Source organism: Topomyia yanbarensis, chromosome 1 (genome assembly GCF_030247195.1).
Source record: "Topomyia yanbarensis strain Yona2022 chromosome 1, ASM3024719v1, whole genome shotgun sequence".
Classification (NCBI taxonomy): Eukaryota; Metazoa; Arthropoda; class Insecta; order Diptera; family Culicidae; genus Topomyia; species Topomyia yanbarensis.
The window spans coordinates 21,230,497-21,249,124 of NC_080670.1; the positions used below are offsets into that span (position 1 = coordinate 21,230,497).

At 41.3% G+C, this 18,628-nt stretch overlaps 1 protein-coding gene across 7 annotated transcripts in view; it reads right to left on the reverse strand.

The window, feature by feature from the left end:
- LOC131677067 (putative uncharacterized protein DDB_G0277255) overlaps window positions 1–18,628 on the reverse strand; it is a 72,621-nt gene that overhangs the window by 21,855 nt on the left and 32,138 nt on the right. For 6 of the 7 annotated variants that reach the window (XM_058956624.1, XM_058956623.1, XM_058956621.1 and 3 more), the window contains 2 exons: window positions 8,703–8,863; window positions 3,000–3,140 (listed from right to left, as the gene is read on the reverse strand). In XM_058956624.1, coding sequence (XP_058812607.1) covers window positions 3,000–3,140; window positions 8,703–8,863 — 302 coding nt within the window. The remainder of the gene's footprint in view (window positions 1–2,999; window positions 3,141–8,702; window positions 8,864–18,628) is intronic. The other variant, XM_058956625.1, reaches the window with a different exon arrangement.

The window sequence follows — 18,628 nt, forward strand, 5'->3', positions numbered from 1 at the left end:
TCAAGTATTGGTTCATTTGCCGTTTTCACTGTCGAGCAGGACGGAGCGTCAAAAGAAAATGACAAATTACATCAAGCTCCTCTAGCTCAGTGTCAGTAGCTCGATATTCTAGCCGATCAAGTGGCAGGAAATGCTGCTGCGATGATTCTCCATCAAAACGAAGTGCAAGTATCGATCACTTTGGATGCATTCTGCTGCCAATGCTTCGACGTTCAAATATTCACTGAATATATTCAAATTGCGAATCGTTTATTCGCGAAACTAACAGCGACTTACGCTTTCGATTACGTTTCGCTCGTTACTTCCGTGCCGATTGTTTCTCCGCCAGCACCCCTGGAATATCCCGATTCGCCACCACGTCAGCTGCATCCATCTGCACACAAATTAACAGCTCGTTTCCTCTAGCAGAATCCGAATTCAAAACTTCCACGCCGAAGTAATTAGCTTCATCGAACAGCGGCAAAAAGAAGCGCTCCAATTTTACTCATCCATTATCGAAACCAACTCAATCCCGATTGATCGTTATTATCACAATCGCGCTGGGTCCATAACCTAAAATGGTTTTTCAGATGGACGTAGATACTTTCGGAATAAAACAAACCTATTAGATTGAGAAACAACGTGCTTGCGTTTTTATATTGCTACACTTCGATTCAATGACATTTCAAGAAAGAAAAAATATCATGAACAGTAGAGTCCACGTCGTAGGGGCACACAGTGAATAACAAACAATATATTGTTACCACCCAGTGAGCAAATTTTCTGGCAGAGACCGCTCTGCTAGATTTCTGTCAGTCTTGGTTTGGCAACCCTGTCATATTTCTGCGCGTATCCTGTCGGGTTAGTTGAGCTAGGGCGAACTTGGTTTCGCTCGCGTTTTCTGGCAAATTTTGACAGAAACCGAGCAAAACCCTGGCATAACTCGGACATAAACAGTGCAAAGATCCTGGCAATTCCTACCTGGTAGAATTTAGCACGAATCGAGCAAAACATCTGAAAAAGATGTGGCAGGAAGCGTGCAGAGATCTTGGCCGTACATTTCTGACTGGATTCTGGATAAAAGTGAGCAGCATCGGTTGGTTTAACGGCTTCTGTCAGAAACGGTTGTTGCATTTGAGCGAATTCGTTGCCAGAATTCTCGCACAAAACGCGCAAAATGCTCGCAGGAACTCTGCCAGCATCAATTTCGCTTTGCTCAACTTTTGCTAACTTTCTACTTGCCACGCTGACCGGGCAACAGTGCCCAACAACTACTTTACGCTGACGTCACAAATGAACTGAGTGTTCATTTTTGACAGTTCACTTGTACTGTTTACTGTTGGACTTACGATTTTCTTTGAGCGAATCTAGTCGTCCACAAATTTTTCTAAGTCCATGTAAACAGTACAAGCGAACTGTCAAGAAAAGTGAGGTTAACTGGGCCAGTAAAGTACCTAATGTGGGAGTGAATGCAACAGATGAACTTTCCTATGTAAACAAACCACCGAAGATTGTCAAACGAAATTCATCCTACTCATTTTGCGAATTTCTCTTGAGATATTACAAAATCCATTTTCGAAAGTATCGTGAAAAAAGCTGTCACATATCTGTTCTGCGCCTCTACGCATTCGGCTGCGGCTTTGTATTTTTGAAAATACTTTCAGCTGCCCTCTGACTCTGACAATAAAATGAAAGATGCTCGTAAGTATAAGTAAAACTTTCGTATATATCATCAAACAATCGGTTTGAATTATGAAACTGATTCGTAATAAGCCTACGAAAGTCGTTTCATGGTTTTTACGTAAAGCTCGTAATAAAAATAAAAACGTTTCCATAGAACTACGAAGGATTCATCGTATGAACGAAAAATTCGTATATTTTACGGTAGATTTCTATACGAAGCCTATTCGTAGCAGATTTAAGAATATGTTCTCTCAGTGTGGTATGCTCAGAGACATCCCTCTAAGAACGGTTGGTTTCAAAATCGTCCAATGAAGGACGTTCGTTGGACCAATTTGGAAATCGTCCAAATAACCGTTCAACGAACGTCCATCGTTGGACCCGTGTTGAACGATTTTGAAACAATTTTTTGGACTTCTCAGTGGGATTTTATCCACGGATAATAAACATTTCGAAACGGCAAGCTCCCCAAATGACCCTATAGTCCGTGAGTAACCTTTAAGCATAATGTTGCCAGTTCGTGCTCACTCAGTCGAAGATATGGATGATTCTGGCAAAGTAAATTGAGCGACAATAGGTACTTTCTTGAAACTCGCCTATCGTGGAAAACAAAAAGAGTACTTGATGATTTGTGATTGTTCGAGAAGTGCTAAATGAGCTGTTCTTTCCATTATCAAAGATGACCGATTTTCAAAAAATCAAACATGATGTCTTTGGAACCTCAGGTGTTTTTATTTACACGATCTTAAAAGTACTAATCGCAATATCCTTCATATCAATCAACGTATCAGAACAGTATAAAATGTTCAAGCACGAACTGTTGTCATCTGTCCTACGATAACTGGCTAATAATTCGTGCTGGAATCAATACTAGTATAAGAACAAGAAGAAGCAGCCCGAATCTTGACAAAGTCCAACAAACAAACAAAAGATAAACCAAAAGAACCAAAAGAAACCAAATATACAACAAAATTGCTGCTGGTGTTACTAATTTTCTTTCATCATTGAGATAACAAATATCGAAATTACAACATCGAAAGCAACTTCCAAAACCCAGAATGATTGATGGGCGAAACGTGTAAATGTACACCACACTCCGCAGGGAATGCGTGATCCATACAGTGCATCAATGATTCATTATTTGTACAACTGTGCACCAGAATCTGTGAACGAACTGATTGCTACAGTGTCAATGTCTGTTTGTGTTCGTGAGAAGATACCTCCGTTTCGCATCACTGTTCAAGAGTGTTTGGGTGTGTGTGTGTTGTGTGAGTGTTGAATGTTTCACAGTATGCGTGTAGCAGACTGTCCAACGGACAAGTAAAGCGGTCCAACGTTACCTGTTCCTGCGCCCTGCTCTCGACCGAGACCGGCTCGTGCGTTCCGTTAGCGATTCCGGTTCCGGTCGGAAGCCGTCCGTTAGCGACACCTGGCGGTCCTTCCGATTTACTGCGACGGGAAGGGGTTCCACGCTCTTCAGACTGTAATTAAAATGAATACATTGTTTTTCTCGTGGTAGGCGGCAGGGTTTGGGATGTTTTCTGTTTGTTCAATTTGTTGGACATTTGTTTGGGGAGGTTGATCAGATCAAACCGAACATTTCAGCCGCACCCGGAAGGACGGATTTGGTTATGTTCGGCGAATGTTTGTTATCGTGACGATAAACAAGGTTAAAAACGGAACTAAAAGATGTAACGAGAACTGAACTTGGATTGAACTAGACCGTGAGTGTTAAAGGTGTATTGGTGGCGTTGTACTGTATGTATGATAACAATAAACATGGCTGATGATAGAAAATAGGGCAAAGAGATGAATCAAGCAGGGTGTACTGAGATTCAGGGTTGGAACTCCGCATGCTTACTTGTTAGCTTATTTGAGTATACAATAGTTCTTAAATAATGATAGGTATGGTAGAATGAAGCATTATGGATATTTATAGATATTTATATATAGATATTGTAGTACCTCATGCTAATAGAAAACCAGAAAAATAAACCATAGTAATACGAAAAAATTAACATTCTATGAGTAATTTGACAACTAATTCCGAACATAACTTACAACGTGTATGAAGTATATCACACCTACTCCCGTGGTATTTTATTGGGAAACAAACTTTTTCTAGTTTGAATCGATTGGATTTGAACAAAAGGATTTCACTTCAAAATAACGTATTCATTTTAATTGACATCTGTGATGGGATTGATAAGCAATGGACCGTATCGAGACGATAAAATAAAATCCTACTAACTACGCAATTAAAACAACAATTCGGAAACTCACAATTTACATTAAATCATAGTTCCATTTGTGTTGGAATCTGAAAAGCATAAAGTCTGAATTCTCGATACGAATTCAGAGGTAAAGGTATGTGGTTGTATGAGTGTTTGTTTTGTGAATGAGTATGCTCAGGTGAGTCAGTTAGCGTGCGTGAAGACAGAAGCGATAGTTTGACACATCAAATCTTGTCGTTGTCGTTTTTGCATCGGTACTAAACTAGTGTCACGAGCGAAAAGGTTAACTTACCACACCCAAATTTGAACAGGTGTTGGGCGCGAAGTTCCACCGGCGTAATGCCAGTGCAAAAACGAAAACGCAACCAGATTGCATCTCAGTCACACTTAAAACTACGGGTAATTTTATATCGAACTACTTGTGAAAAAACAATGAATTTTCTTCGTGGAAACGGCATGGTTATTGATTCTTTGTAGAACTGAAAAAACGGATCTTTGGATTTTTTTTACTGACACTAATTTACATTGGCCAATTTTGATGGGAAAAGACTAAATTGGCGATGAACCTAATTATATGAGGGATTAAAGCCGTCTTTTAGAGTACTAAACAAAATATTAAAACTATTTCATTACTACCATTTCTGCTCATAAAAGAACAAACAATCATTTTAATTGGAAGCATTATATCTCCACAACGTACTAGGTCATTTGCAATGACCTTTCCATTTTTCGAAACTCGGAGAAAACCTTTTTGAACCCTACAAAACATTATTATTCTAGGTCAGCGGTTCTCAACCTTGTTTGCTCCGCGGACCCCTTCGAAATCACCTTGGGTCATCGCGGACCCCTTCGAAATTATCCTGGGCGGTCGCGGACCGCTTTAAAATTACCCTGGGCCGTTGCGGACCCCCATGGCTTAACATCGATTTATATGCTCTCAATATATTATTTTCAGTCTAATACGGTAAAAAACTTGAAGTTTCAATAGCCGTCCGGAAAAGATTTTCCTCTTCGTGGACCCCCAGCAACGACCTCACGGCCCCCAGGTTGAGAATCGCTGTTCTAGGTGAAACATAGTTAAAATATATGTGATTCATTTAGGTATCTAACAGAGAACACCAATCCGAACTATCACTTAACACTTAAAGCACAAAGATGTGTGTACATTCGTGACGAACAAAAAACAATGACCGAACAAATAGAACAAAACGAAAATTAGCTTAATGAAAAGAACATTCATACAACAACGATTGTGTTGGGTTCAATTAATTTGTTAGTATAATTTATTGTGCTACAATAGTTAAAACGGTGGACGTCATTAAGTTTCTTTTTTTTTGTTATAAAATATTTGGGTTCTGCATTTCCGGACGACGCTTTTTACCTTGCCTCCCAAACTAGTCCAACAAATTTCATTTTGACTTTGATAATAATACAGATCATATTTGAAGATATGAAGAGATACGTTTTACACGGTTACCATCTCCTTTGGTCAGTTTTTGAAAGAGAAAGATAACCATAAAACCACTAGTCCCGTCCCCTCTCTATTGAGCTCGACCCTAGTTGAACATTGAAAATTATTTTATTATATTTACTATATGAATTGTTATTCGATGCGCATTTGACAAAACTAATTCAAACAAAAGAAAAGCCCCCGTTACATGCGTTAATACAACAGTACAGTCGTGATTCGCTGGTTGGGCCACAGCCTCTGTCCAACTAACGAATTTGATTCGCTAGTTGGACCGAAAATGCATCTGCTCACATCTCTAATTAGTGTCAGTTTGATTGTCAAAGTGAGTTTGACACGAGATTTTGACATTCAGATGCCTTTTAGATGGGCAATGGTCCAACTAGCGGAGGTCCAACTAAAAAGCGGTCCAGTCAGCAAATCGTAATGTAAAGTAGAAAAATCAATGGACTAAGATGGCTACCTCGCGATATTCCGGTAAAGCGATGAACTCTTCTGGAAAACAATCGCCTATCTTAACGGAAAGGCGGCGGTTGCTGGGCTATTTTTAGATCCAGTGAATTCCATTGGAACCGAAGCCAAATTATCCATCGTAGCTACACTGTCCATAAAAACATAAGAGTCCCATATTGAAAAACAGCAAGCCGAGGAAAGCGCTGCTCAAGTTTTACATTTTCATTGAGCCTTATGAATGGGACAACCATGTTTTAGTATTTGTTTGATATTCTCTGAACAAACCTGGTAATCTTATTTGTGCATTGTGATTCAGTGGTGATACAGAATAAAATCCAACAAATAACTCATTTTCGTCAAAAATGTATAATGTATACAAAACGATTTGTGACTGTCGATTTTTGTCGAGCTCTGAAGAAGGCCCAAACCGCGGGTCGAAACGTTGGCGAAGATAAATAAATAATCGACGCAAAGATATTTGACTGTACTGCCGAAACTCACCTTAGATTATTCAATCACCAGTCGAAAACATCCCATCTGTGGTAATAACAATTTCACCAAATTGCACCCGATAGTTTCGCCTACTAACGTAACTCACAGGAGAGATACAAAATAAACAACCAAGTACAATTCCAATGAGTAACGGTAAGTAAAACACTTAAATCAAACGCTTTAAAACCGCTCGTAGAAACAACAACGTATATAAACAAAAGCCAGCTTCTAGGACATGTATTCGTAACGTTATTGTGCTCATTGTAACGTAGGAGAAATTGTAGAGCAAAGGGGAGCGAAGATTGAATTCGAGGGGACGAGGGTTTAAAATAGCTTAAGATTATTGTTATCACAGATTAAAGGATGCATCACCAGAATAAGGCAACACAACTCGTAATAACAGGTCAATAAATTAAAAATTAACGTGTTTTTTAAACAAATGTTTTAGAGTGGCGAAATGTCGTACTGCTACTCACGTATCTTCGGTATTATTAAGCAGAAACGATCCACTAGATGCATTTTTAAGGAAGGTCAATAAGTCTACAAAAACAGTATTTTTTGTAACAGTATTTCCTAATATGCCATGTATTTTGCTCGCCATTGACTAATCCATGTGTAGTTGTGTTAGTGCGAGATTGAGGTTAAATCGGGTGGAATTTTTGCCAAATGATGTTAAATCAGATGGCGAATTGTAAACATCGCGTTATATGTATGTTGTCTATACACATTACAACTGTGTTGGTGTTCTAGACGTCAAATAAGTCAACAGGGAGATGCGGCGACGCCATCTCGAGCCAGCCGAGCCAATCTACCTCTTTTTAGGAGCACTTCCAGATTTCAAAAATGGAGTTGAAGGTTAACTAACTAGAACCAGCCAGAATTCTGGATCATTTCCGGCTAAACATTACTGGATAAATTTAGAGTATTCACTAACATCACCTGCTGGGGGGTAGATAAAACTCGATTTGTCTGATTTCTGCTGCTATGCAGACGCAAACAATTTAGGAGGAAACTCATCCGGAACGGATTGTCGCATTTGAGAATTCAGTACTGGAAGAAGCCGGAAGTTGTTATAAACATTAGGTTGGCGAATTTCCTCGAAACATATTCGCGTGCTAATAAAGCCCGTGCAGTGGATCAACATAGATATAGCTACAGACACTTTATATAAGACTAGCGGAGAGAAAAACAGTAAAACTAGCAACCATGGAGTAAACTGGCATCACGGAAGCTCCCATAAGCTTTGCATGGGCTTCCTCTTGCAGTTCCCCTCTCAAAACCCTCATGCTCGTTTGGCTGCACTTTTTGACACTTCGCTAGCCTGTGTATAAAGTGTCTGTAAATATAACCTCATTCTCAATCCAATAACGTGAAACGTTCCTTTGGGCAGTCAGCTAGCAGGGCAGCGAAAATGTTTAAGGCATAAACAAACCACCTCTTGTTGTTTGGCAGAAATTCAAAATCGATTTTCAGCACACAACGGGGACGGCTGACGAGTTATGCTGCAGGCATTTTATGTGAGGCAAGAACCGATCGCCAGACGGCTGACCCGAGCTACACTCGTACTAAACAGAATCGGTTTTTCAGTATGCCAAATCGTGTACAGACAAGCCTAGCGTCTGCTTTCGTTTAGTATTCGGTTTACGGAAATTTGTCGGTGTAGAAATGGTCTCAGTTAAACGTTAATCACGCCGATATTTTTGTCGTAAAAGGTGATTGCCCTTTCTGGGCGATTATGCTACCCAGCAAGTTTCTTGGGTGTGACTGAGATATTTCAGAGACGACTAGTTGCAAGATTCCAACTGGGAAGATTTTACACCTGGGACGGAAATCACGTATACAGGTTTTCCTTTTCGTTTATTTTTTTCATTCGCCTCACATAGCCTCTCATTCTGTCTCGCTTGGAATGTACTGAGAGCTGTCATTACGTACGGCCCAATTTACAGTGTACTAGTAACCATTTTGTGCCATGGTGTCGCTAGTGTGATGTCTTTTAAGAAATGCAGAAGTGGACTGTATTATTTTACAATATTTGGTTAAAAACTGTATGGAACTTTGCAATGACCCATTTCATTAGGCATTTTTATACTATCAATATTAAGAAATTACTGGACGAAGTTGATCCTGTAAAGATCCACTCAATCGTTGTTGTACCAAACCAATACGAAAAGACAACAAAAAACGAAACAAACAAACGAAAACCATAGAAAACTAATCAAATTGACAAATATGTTCATCCTACGAATAAATATTACCGCTGCTGGCGACAGCCAATGTGTCTCATGCTGCGGCAATATATTTCTATTTTTCTCGGAACGGTTCCGGTCGTTCCGTCATCCTCCACAAACACCATTATTCTGTTTTTTTTTGCATATTCGTCAATACTTCATACTTACCCTAGCACGTGAGTGAGTCGTAGCGGCATCCGGCCTATCGTGGCCACCTTGCTGGGCCGACAACGGTGCCTCGTTGCCCCGGTTCGACATGAACTCATGTGACCGGTAGGCCAGTTCCGGGCATTTTTTCCTCCTCGGCAGGGGCGGTTCGTTGATCGAAGCTGACAGCGGAGCAACCAGGAGCCGCAGCGTGCGAATGAAAAGTACAGAGAGAAAAAAAGTTTTTGAGGAAAAGCTCGCTTACCATACTTTGGAACAAAAGAGATTATGACCACTAGAGGACGCAAAGCGCAGTTGTTTTCGTGCATGCATGCATGTTGAACCATTCTGTCTCGCTGCAACGTATGTTTAACTATAAATTTGACACTATCCAGTGTAATTAATATCAAACTAATGGAACTATTATATGTGAGATGGAGACACCTACCGCGGTATGAACCTTCTATAGGATATAATCTTTTTTGTTTTAGTATACTATGGCAACTAGGAGCAAGTAAAATTCTAATGTTATTTTAATGCGCAACAGCTATTGGCAGGTAATGGAAGGAATAGGGAGTGCTAATAAAAACAATATCGAACTACTTTAAACAATAAATTCTGCATGATTATTTTCCCAATTCCCAATAAAGAATTTTGACTAAAGTCACAATTACGAAATGAATTGGAGTAAAGCTAATGCATAAATAAATGCAACTAGTTTAGGAGGAATATATTCGCATAATTTCTTTATTCATTAGCCATCTAACGTTAACCCAACGAAGGTACTTCATTGGACATTTATCCTCCGTAATTTCTTAAGGGAATAGTGAAATCAGGCGCAACCGGTCTTAAGCGAAGTTCAGCCGGAATCGATGGTGTCATTTGGGTGTCAGGAATTTTAATAATCCAATCCGGCTGAAAAAGAATACAATCCCGGATGCAGGGCCGGCGGAAAGCGTGGGTAGTATGGGTAGTGCTACCCACTCGAAAATAACCGAGTGGGTAAATACCCACTCGAAATTTGAACCACTTCAAAAAATTTAGATGTGCAACGCATGTATCTCGCACTACACACATTTGAAAACATCGATGTACCACAATTCCATTTGCATAAACGAACGTGATTTAATGTGAATGTAATGTAAGCGTGTGCATTGCGAAAAGGGAAAAAATCCTTACTAATGGACCCCTCACCCTATGCTTTCTACCCACTCGGGCGTAAAGTGTTTCACCGGCCCTGCCCGGATGGGCGAAGAATTTTCTGTTATAATTCGAACTGGCATTAGAGTTGCGGTTGAGTTACGGCACAAATACAACAACTAATTTCTAAAGAACTTTTCTGCAAACTGTCCAGAAAGTTCAACCGAAAAAGAGCCAGAATTCTGGCTGGCTCTACAGTCGTGATTCGTTGGTTGGGCCACAGCCTATGTCCAACTAACGAACTTAATTCGTTAGTTGGACCGACTGACAAATGTCAAAAACTCTCTAAAGAAGACATTAGTGGTGTAAAAGATTGTTAGATAAATTATCAAAGTCAATTTGTCATGAGAATTTGACGTTCAGATGCTTTTTAGTTCGAGAACGGTCCAACTAGCGACGGTCCAACTAAAAAGCGGTCCAGTTAAAAAGAGTCCAAGCAGCGAATCACGACTGTAGTTAGTATTCAGCTTCAGTGACACAACGGATTCAACCGGAATTGTATACTGTTAAATAAACGTTGTTACGATCGAACGAAAATGTTTTAGTTTAGTAGGAATTTGTTGCATTTTCCCAACCACAAACAGACATTCCGTCCACATTTCACATAGATTCTAACCTAATCTTAAGTCACTTTTTTCGCAACCAGACATAAAGCAATAAACATATAGAAGATTTAATAAATGAAGTAATTACGATTAAAACACGGGAAAGTGATTTGCTTCAATATTGATTAACGTCCTACTCCATCTTCCACGAACTCGTCACATGTCGCTAGGGAACGAAGATACTTTATTCTAAAGTCAACTTCAATTTTCGCGCCACTCATCCGCGAAAGGTACGAACCAGAATTGCTTTTCCTACGGTTCTGATGAGATGGTTTTGCACAAGATGATAAATTAATTTAACGTTGACGTCAGTTTGTCAAAGTAACATTATGGGATGAGACTTGTGTAAGGAAAAATTCCAGCTCCGTCACATACTTAAGGCAGTGTGTAAGGAGTTTTTTTTTTCGCCAGAACGTTTCTGTCATTTAGTTTAAAGACGCCGAACCCATTTGGATAAAAACTCGCCCTCTCTATCGATTGTTTACCATTTATCTGTCAGTGTCATTTTAATCGAGCACTAGACGTGTCAAAAGCACTCAATTCGAAGAAAAGCTCTTCGAACCCTATTCGAACGACAGGTCTCGTGCTCGATTTGAATGACACTGACAGATAAATGGTAAAAAAAACGATGGAGATGGTGTGTCTTTATCCAGAGAGATTTAGCACCTTTAATTTAGGTAAAGCTGACGATAGACGGAACATTTGATAGGTAAAAGGTAAAATATAGGCCTGTTACATGCAGAAAGCTAAAAGAACGCACATCCGACCCGGTGCTTGAAAAACCGGATAATACATTACCACTATATGTATAATCAATCTTTTTTTATTGGTCAATGTCCACCCACATTGGAGCTGAACTATTGAATCGCATACCTACATATCTTCCGCATTCGCCATTAAGTATGTAGGCATATGCTCTATCTATAGAAAAATGCGCTGGAGAAAATAGAGCTGGGTTCTATTCTGCGTCATCAATCACTCTTCAAATTGCATGGTGATATGCTGTTTGCGATAACACACAGAATAGGTTCCCTGCAGAGTAAAAATTACCGGTGTTCGTTTCTATTGCCTCAAATAGTGGCAATTAGAGAACGGTATTGGTACATGAGCATAATGTTGAACGGAAAATGATCAGATCAATACCGTCGTTAAAACTAATTGAAATATTGAATTGAGCTGGACTTTAAAGGATTAAAGTTTGCTCCACTTAGATCAATGCATCTGCAGTTTGGAAGAAATGTAGTCGAAAAATATATTATCCTTTTTGATGCTCTAGTTATGTGCTTTGATTTCAGTTGAATTTTCAATCAAATTCTCGATTAAGGTAACGTATGCTTATAACCATATTGATTTATATCTCATGTACATTTCATTTGGCTTTGCTGTGTAAATTAAACAATGGACAGCTAGCAAAGCCAAATATCTAGATTAATTTTTTTTTTATTCATTTCGTTTATTTGATAGGCACAAATGCGTTAGCTTGGCGGTGCCAAATGCTTGTGTTTTTACATTTTGGATATCTTAAAACTAGGAGGTTACAATGTTGAAATATTTTGTTTACAAAGGAAAAAAAAGAGTTTACAGCTATCTTAAGACTAGAAATAAGATTCAATATACAAGAGAGGGCCAAAAGATTTTTTTATGAAAAAATTTAAAACAAGGGATTCACTTTGATATACAAGAGAGGGAGTAATAGTATTTTACGAAATATTTTACGGTTATCTTAAAACTAACAATATAGTTTAGTACACAAAAGGAGGAACAAATATTTATGAGAAACTTCACAGAAATCTTAAAACTAGGGATTCAATTCTATTTACAAGATGGAGGACAAGAGTTTCAATAAAGAGTAAAAATTATAGCTATCTTAAAACTAGGAATACAGAATACTAATTTGAATTTTTTAACTAAAACTTATGCTTGGTCAAGATATTCAGACGGTGGCTTATTTCCGCATCAGTGTAGCAGCAGTTGTATCAAGGACAGGGGAGAGACAGGGAAAGAAGAGCAAAACTTGCAACTTTCGCTCGAACGGGGGGGGGGATCAGCGAAACAAATTTGCGCCTCAGTCTAGTAAGTCGTCGAGTACCGGATTGGCGGATGGTATTCTTCGGACCCGCGGGGAATCCTTCAAAAGTCATCGGAACTCGAGTCGCTCTCGCTTCAGTTTCCTTCTATGCAGGAGTAGTGGTAAGGGCGACGGCGGTTACATATGGGCACTCTGGAGCTGATCGGTTCCACAAGGCAGGAGGAAACTCTAAAAACGAGAAATAAAAGAGAGGGGCTAAATTGGGATATTTATCGTTTTTATGAAGGTATAAATAAGGGACATATAGGGGAAATCACGAGTTGCCAGCATATCTCGGACTGGTACATTGGGTGGTCTACCTCGGGCCCGAAGGGATTCCTTTAACTGAGACCTGGCGTCACAATACCCGGCGCATACCCAGACAACGTGTTCGATGTCGTGATAGCCCTCGTCACAAGCGCACAGACTACTCTCCGCAAGCCCAATACGCCGCAAATGCGCATCCATGGTGTAGTGATTGGACATAAGTCGGGACATTACGCGAATAAAATCCCGACCCACATCCATCCCCCCGAACCAAGGCTTCGTTGATACCTTTGGGATAATCGAATGTAGCCATCGTCCAAGTTCCCCGTTGCTCCATGAGGTTTGCCAACTGTTGAGCGTCCTCTGATGACAAATACTAAAAAATTCGTTGAAGCAGATTGGTCTTTCGTATATGTCACCATTTAATGCGCCCACCTTTGCTAATGAGTCGGCCTTTTCATTGCCCGGGATAGAACAATGAGAGGGGACCCAAACAAAGGTAATCTGATAAGATTTTTCAGATAACGTACACAAGGACTCCTGTATCATCCCCAGAAAATACGGGAGTTGCTTTTTAGCCTTCACCGCACGAAGAGCCTCGATAGAGCTGAGGCTGTCCGAAACGATGAAGTAGTGATCTGTGGGCAGAGTGTCGATGATCCCAAGGGTGTACTGAATTGCAGCTAACTCTGCGACGTAAACTGAAGCGGGATCATTGAGCTTGAATGAAGCGGTGATAGTATTGTTGAAGATACCGAAGCCAGTGGACCCATCGAGATTTGATCCGTCAGTGTAAAACATTTTGTCGCAGTCGACTTCTCGGAATTTATTATAAAATATATTGGGGATCACCTGCGGGCGTATATGGTCCGGGATTCCACGAATCTCTTCCTTCATGGATGTGTCGAAGAATACAGTAGAATCAAAAGTATCTAGGAAACGGACACGGTTGGGATTGTACGAAGAAGGATTGATGCTCTGTGCCATGTAGTCGAAGTACAAGGACATAAAACGGGTTTGAGAATTAAGCTCGACGAGCCTCTCGAAATTTTGAATTACCAACGGGTTCAGAATGTCGCATCGGATGAGCAATCGATATGAGAGTTCCCAAAATCGATTTTTTAGCGGAAGAACGCCCGCCAGCACTTCGAGACTCATCGTATGGGTCGAGTGCATGCAACCCAAGGCAATGCGCAAGCAACGATACTGGATTCTCTCCAGTTTGATGAAGTGTATGTTCGCAGCGGAGCGGAAACAGAAACACCCGTACTCCATCACCGACAATATCGTTGTTTGGTACAACCTGATCAGGTCTCCTGGGTGAGCACCCCACCATGTTCCAGTTATTGTTCGGAGAAAATTGATTCTTTGTTGGCATTTCTGTTTCAGATACCTAATGTGACATCCCCAGGTACCTTTAGAGTCGAACCAGACCCCGAGATATTTAAATGTGAAAACCTGGTTGATCGTTGCACCCATTAATAGAAGCTGGAGTTGCACCGGCTCACGCTTCCTAGAAAAAACAACCAACTCAGTTTTCTCCGTGGAGAACTCAATACCCAGCTGAAGAGCCCAAGCAGACAAATTGTCCAAGGTATTTTGTAATGGTCCTTGCAAGTCGGCAGCTTTGGGCCCTGTAACAGAGACCACCCCGTCGTCTGCAAGTTGCCTTAGCGTGCATGAATTGGCAAGACAATCGTCAATGTCATTCACGTAGAAATTGTAGAGCAGGGGACTTAGACATGAGCCCTGGGGAAGACCCATGTAGCTAAATCGCGATGTTGTTAAATCGCCATGCGAAAAATGCATGTGCTTTTCAGACAACAGGTTTAGCAAAAAGTTATTTAAAATTGGTGAAAGACCATGCTGGTGCAGCTTCTCTAACAGAATGTTGATAGAAACTGAGTCAAAAGCCCCCTTAATATCCAAGAAGACTGATGCCATCTGCTCTTTGTTAGCATAGGCCATTTGGATTTCTGTAGAAAGCAACGCAAGGCAATCGTTCGTCCCTTTGCCTTTGCGGAAGCCAAATTGTGTATCTGACAGTAAGCCATTTGCTTCAACCCAATTGTCGAGGCGAAACAAGATCATTTTCTCGAATAACTTCCGAATACAGGACAGCATTGCAATCGGCCGATACGAGTTGTGGTCGGAGGCTGGTTTTCCTGGTTTTTGGATGGCGATGACCTTCACTTGCCTCCATTCATAAGGGACAATGTTACCCTCAAGAAACTTGTTAAATAAATTCAACAAGCGCCTTTTTGCAGTGTCAGGCAGATTCTTCAGCAAGTTGAATTTGATTCTGTCTAACCCTGGGGCGTTATTGTTGCACGATAAGAGAGCAAGTGAGAACTCCACCATCGAAAACGGTGTTTCGTTCGCGGTATCGTGAGGAGACGCGGCGCGGCACGTTTTCTGTACCGGGACAGAGTCCGGACAGATCTTCTTGGCGAAAGCGAATATCCAACGGTTTGAATATTCCACGTTCTCGTTGGTACTATTACGGTTACGCATACGTCGAGCCGTACCCCAAAGAGTGCTCATCGCTGTTTCTCTCGTTAACCCGTCGACGAACCGGCGCCAATAACTGCGTTTTTTGGCTTTCATTAGACTCTTCATTCGCCTTTCTAACGACTCGTACTGTTGATAGCTAGCGGGTAACCCGTCTTCCCGGAAGGCCTTATATGCAGTGGACTTTTCCGCGTACAGCTCTGAGCACTCTTTATCCCACCACAGGGTGGGAGACCGTCCATGGGTATTCGTGCTGGGTACTGGTTTAGTCTGAGCTTGATTCGCACTGTCGAGAATCAAGCCAGCCAAAAACTTGTACTCTTCCTCCGGAGGAAGCTCTTGAGTGCATTCGATTTTAACGGATATCGCGGTCGCGTAACTCTTCCAATCAATGTTCCGTGTGAGGTCATATGAGACATTGATTGTTTCCGATGGTCTTGAACCGTTAGCAATTGAAATCACGATAGGCAAATGATCGCTACCGTGGGGATCAGGGATCACCTTCCATATGCAATCTAACTGTAGCGATGTCGAGCAAAGCGACAAATCCAACGCGCTTGCGCGTGCTGGTGGTGTAGGAATCCGCGTCATTTCTCCCGTGTTTAAGATGGTCATGTTGAAATTATCGCAAAGATCTTGGATTAATGTTGATCTATTATCATCATGAAGACAGCCCCATACCGTACCGTGCGAGTTAAAGTCTCCCAGAACTAGCCGCGGTGCCGGTAAGGATTCCGTGATATTACAAAGCGTTCGGTGCCCTACCGAGGCTCTAGGAGGAATGTAGATGGAAGCAATGCAAAGGTCTTTACCTTTGATTGAAACTTGACAAGCGACAATTTCAATGCCTGGTGTCGAAGGGAGGTTAATTCGGTTGAAAGAATAGCACTTTTTGATCCCCAAAAGTACTCCTCCATAGGGGTTTTCTCGATCCAGACGAATTATATTAAAGTCGTGGAAGTTGAGATTTATATCGGAAGTTAACCAAGTTTCACATAATGCGAAAGCATCACATTTTAAACTATTTAGTAAAAATTTAAAGGAATCGATTTTCGGGAGGATACTTCTGCTGTTCCACTGTAGAACAGTGATCGAATCGGTGACCTCGTTCGATGACTTAGCCATCGAAGGATACGATCGCTGCAAGGAGGGGCCATTTAGTAGTCAACTGCTTCAAAAATGTTTGCACTATAGGGAGAAAACGTATCAGAAGGCTTTTAAGAGGATCAGTAACATTGAAAGCTGTGAAAATTAAGTCCACTATGTCAGAAAATTTCATTAGTCCGCTACTGGACTGAGTATCTGTTTGAAAAAAGGGGACACTTGGGGTTTTGGATGTCCCTGGAAGTGGTGGGTACTCCTTGTTAGAATTAATATTTCCAAGTCCTGGAGCAAATTGCTTCGGCTTTTGTGCATCACTTCCGTTGGATTTATTGGTTGTAGATGGCGCACTCTGAGTGGACGACACCTTGGCACCCTTACGAGGCAATGTAGGGGAGGCTGGATTTCTCCTCTTCCTGGATTCCCCTGGGTTAACCAAAGATGTTCCCTCTCGTGGGTCGTCAGATTCTTGCTCAACGTTAGCCAAACCAGCATAGGGATTTTCAGACAGGACAGATGGCGAAGCATTCTTTAGCATTTCTGCATAAGAACGCCTTGAGCGTTCCTTAAGGGAGCGCTTAATTTTATCCCCGCGCTGCTTGTACGCAGGACATGATTTAAGAGCATGTGAAGGGCCCCCGCAGCAAATACACTTTTCAGTTTCTTTGTCGCAAGAGTCATCCTCATGCTCTCCTTCGCATTTGCCGCATCGTTTCTTATTTCCACAATATGTGGCTGTGTGGCCCAACTGCTTGCAATTGCTGCAGCTCATGACCCGCGGTACAAACAGGCGAACTGGTAGGCGAACCCTGTCAAGGAGGATGTAGTTGGGAAGAGAGGACCCGGCGAATGTCACCCGAAGCGAGCCTGATAGAGAGTAGGTAGTCTTACCTCCTTCGGTGTTTGCGGTATACAATTGTTTGCATTCTAAGATCTTAATCTGTTCAAGAGAGGGGTCCTTAAAGCAGCCAACCCCGTGCTCCAACAGTTCTTCGCATTTCAGGCCCGGTTCGGACACTACCCCATCGATTTCACAGGCCACACAAGGCACGTATGCTTTAAATTCCCGCGTAAAGCGCTCACAGCAAGCAATCGCGTTTGCCTGGCCGTGATCATTCACTAGAACACGTATCTTGTTTGCCCGAACACGTGTTATCTGAGTTACGGCCGGGTAATTAGCAGTCAGATCTCGAGAAAGTTTTAATATATTAACCGGTTTCTCTCCGGTCCGAAAATATACCACCCATGGCCCAGAGGAACCTTCTGGGTACTGCTTTATACGGGGAGCAATGCGAGTATTAGGGGGATCAGGGACTTCCATGATTACATCAGATGGTATTTCGCCCTCGGCCATTTAAGCACGAGGGCAGAGCGTTATATAAACGGGAATGTGTCTTATTATTTGATTACAAGGTAGAGTAAAAGTAGGGAAAAGGAAAGAAAGCAAACGAGGAAAAAAAATAAAGCAAAACTTATCTGCAAACAACGTCGATTGTTCCGCACCAGCGAAAACAATGTACTGGATTTACTGCCGGCACCAGCAGAATGGCAGCTAACGAACGAACAAAGGATGACCTTCAATCACTGAAATTTACACAACGAACACCACTGTGAAATATAACGATCCGTTCCGTTCAAAGGTTGGGAGACGTATGATCTAGATTAATTGAAAACAAACAAACAGGTGATAGTGGTTTCTTCGTGGAAAATATGGACCCGACACAATGAAACACTACCGAGCCTTCTTGTGACACGTCAACAGCCATACGTCGAGTCCAGTTCCTTTTTTGGAAATGGAGACTTGACAAGTGATTTGCTGTGCTTGTTTTGTATGTTTTTGACGAGGTTCGGTAATGTTAATTTTTTGCTGAACAATCGTCAGTATTTCAATGGAGAAGAAGTGGCAGCACTGGTGAATCACTCGGACGTGTTGTCGTTAACGTCCAATATTTTTGAAAATTTTCCAGTGACATACAGTTTATTCAACAAGAAAATCTCCCGTGTTTTTTGTAAACGGTCAATGAGCATGCTGTCAAAATTCACTTTGAGAGAAAATTCCGGACAAACCGTAACTCGCCGAGAATGTATGTTAACATTTTATGAAAGAGAAAAGTTTTCTCTGTCGTCTACTGCTATGACTTATATTCTGAGATTAATGGTTTGTCCGGAATTTCCCTTCAAAGTTAATTTTGACA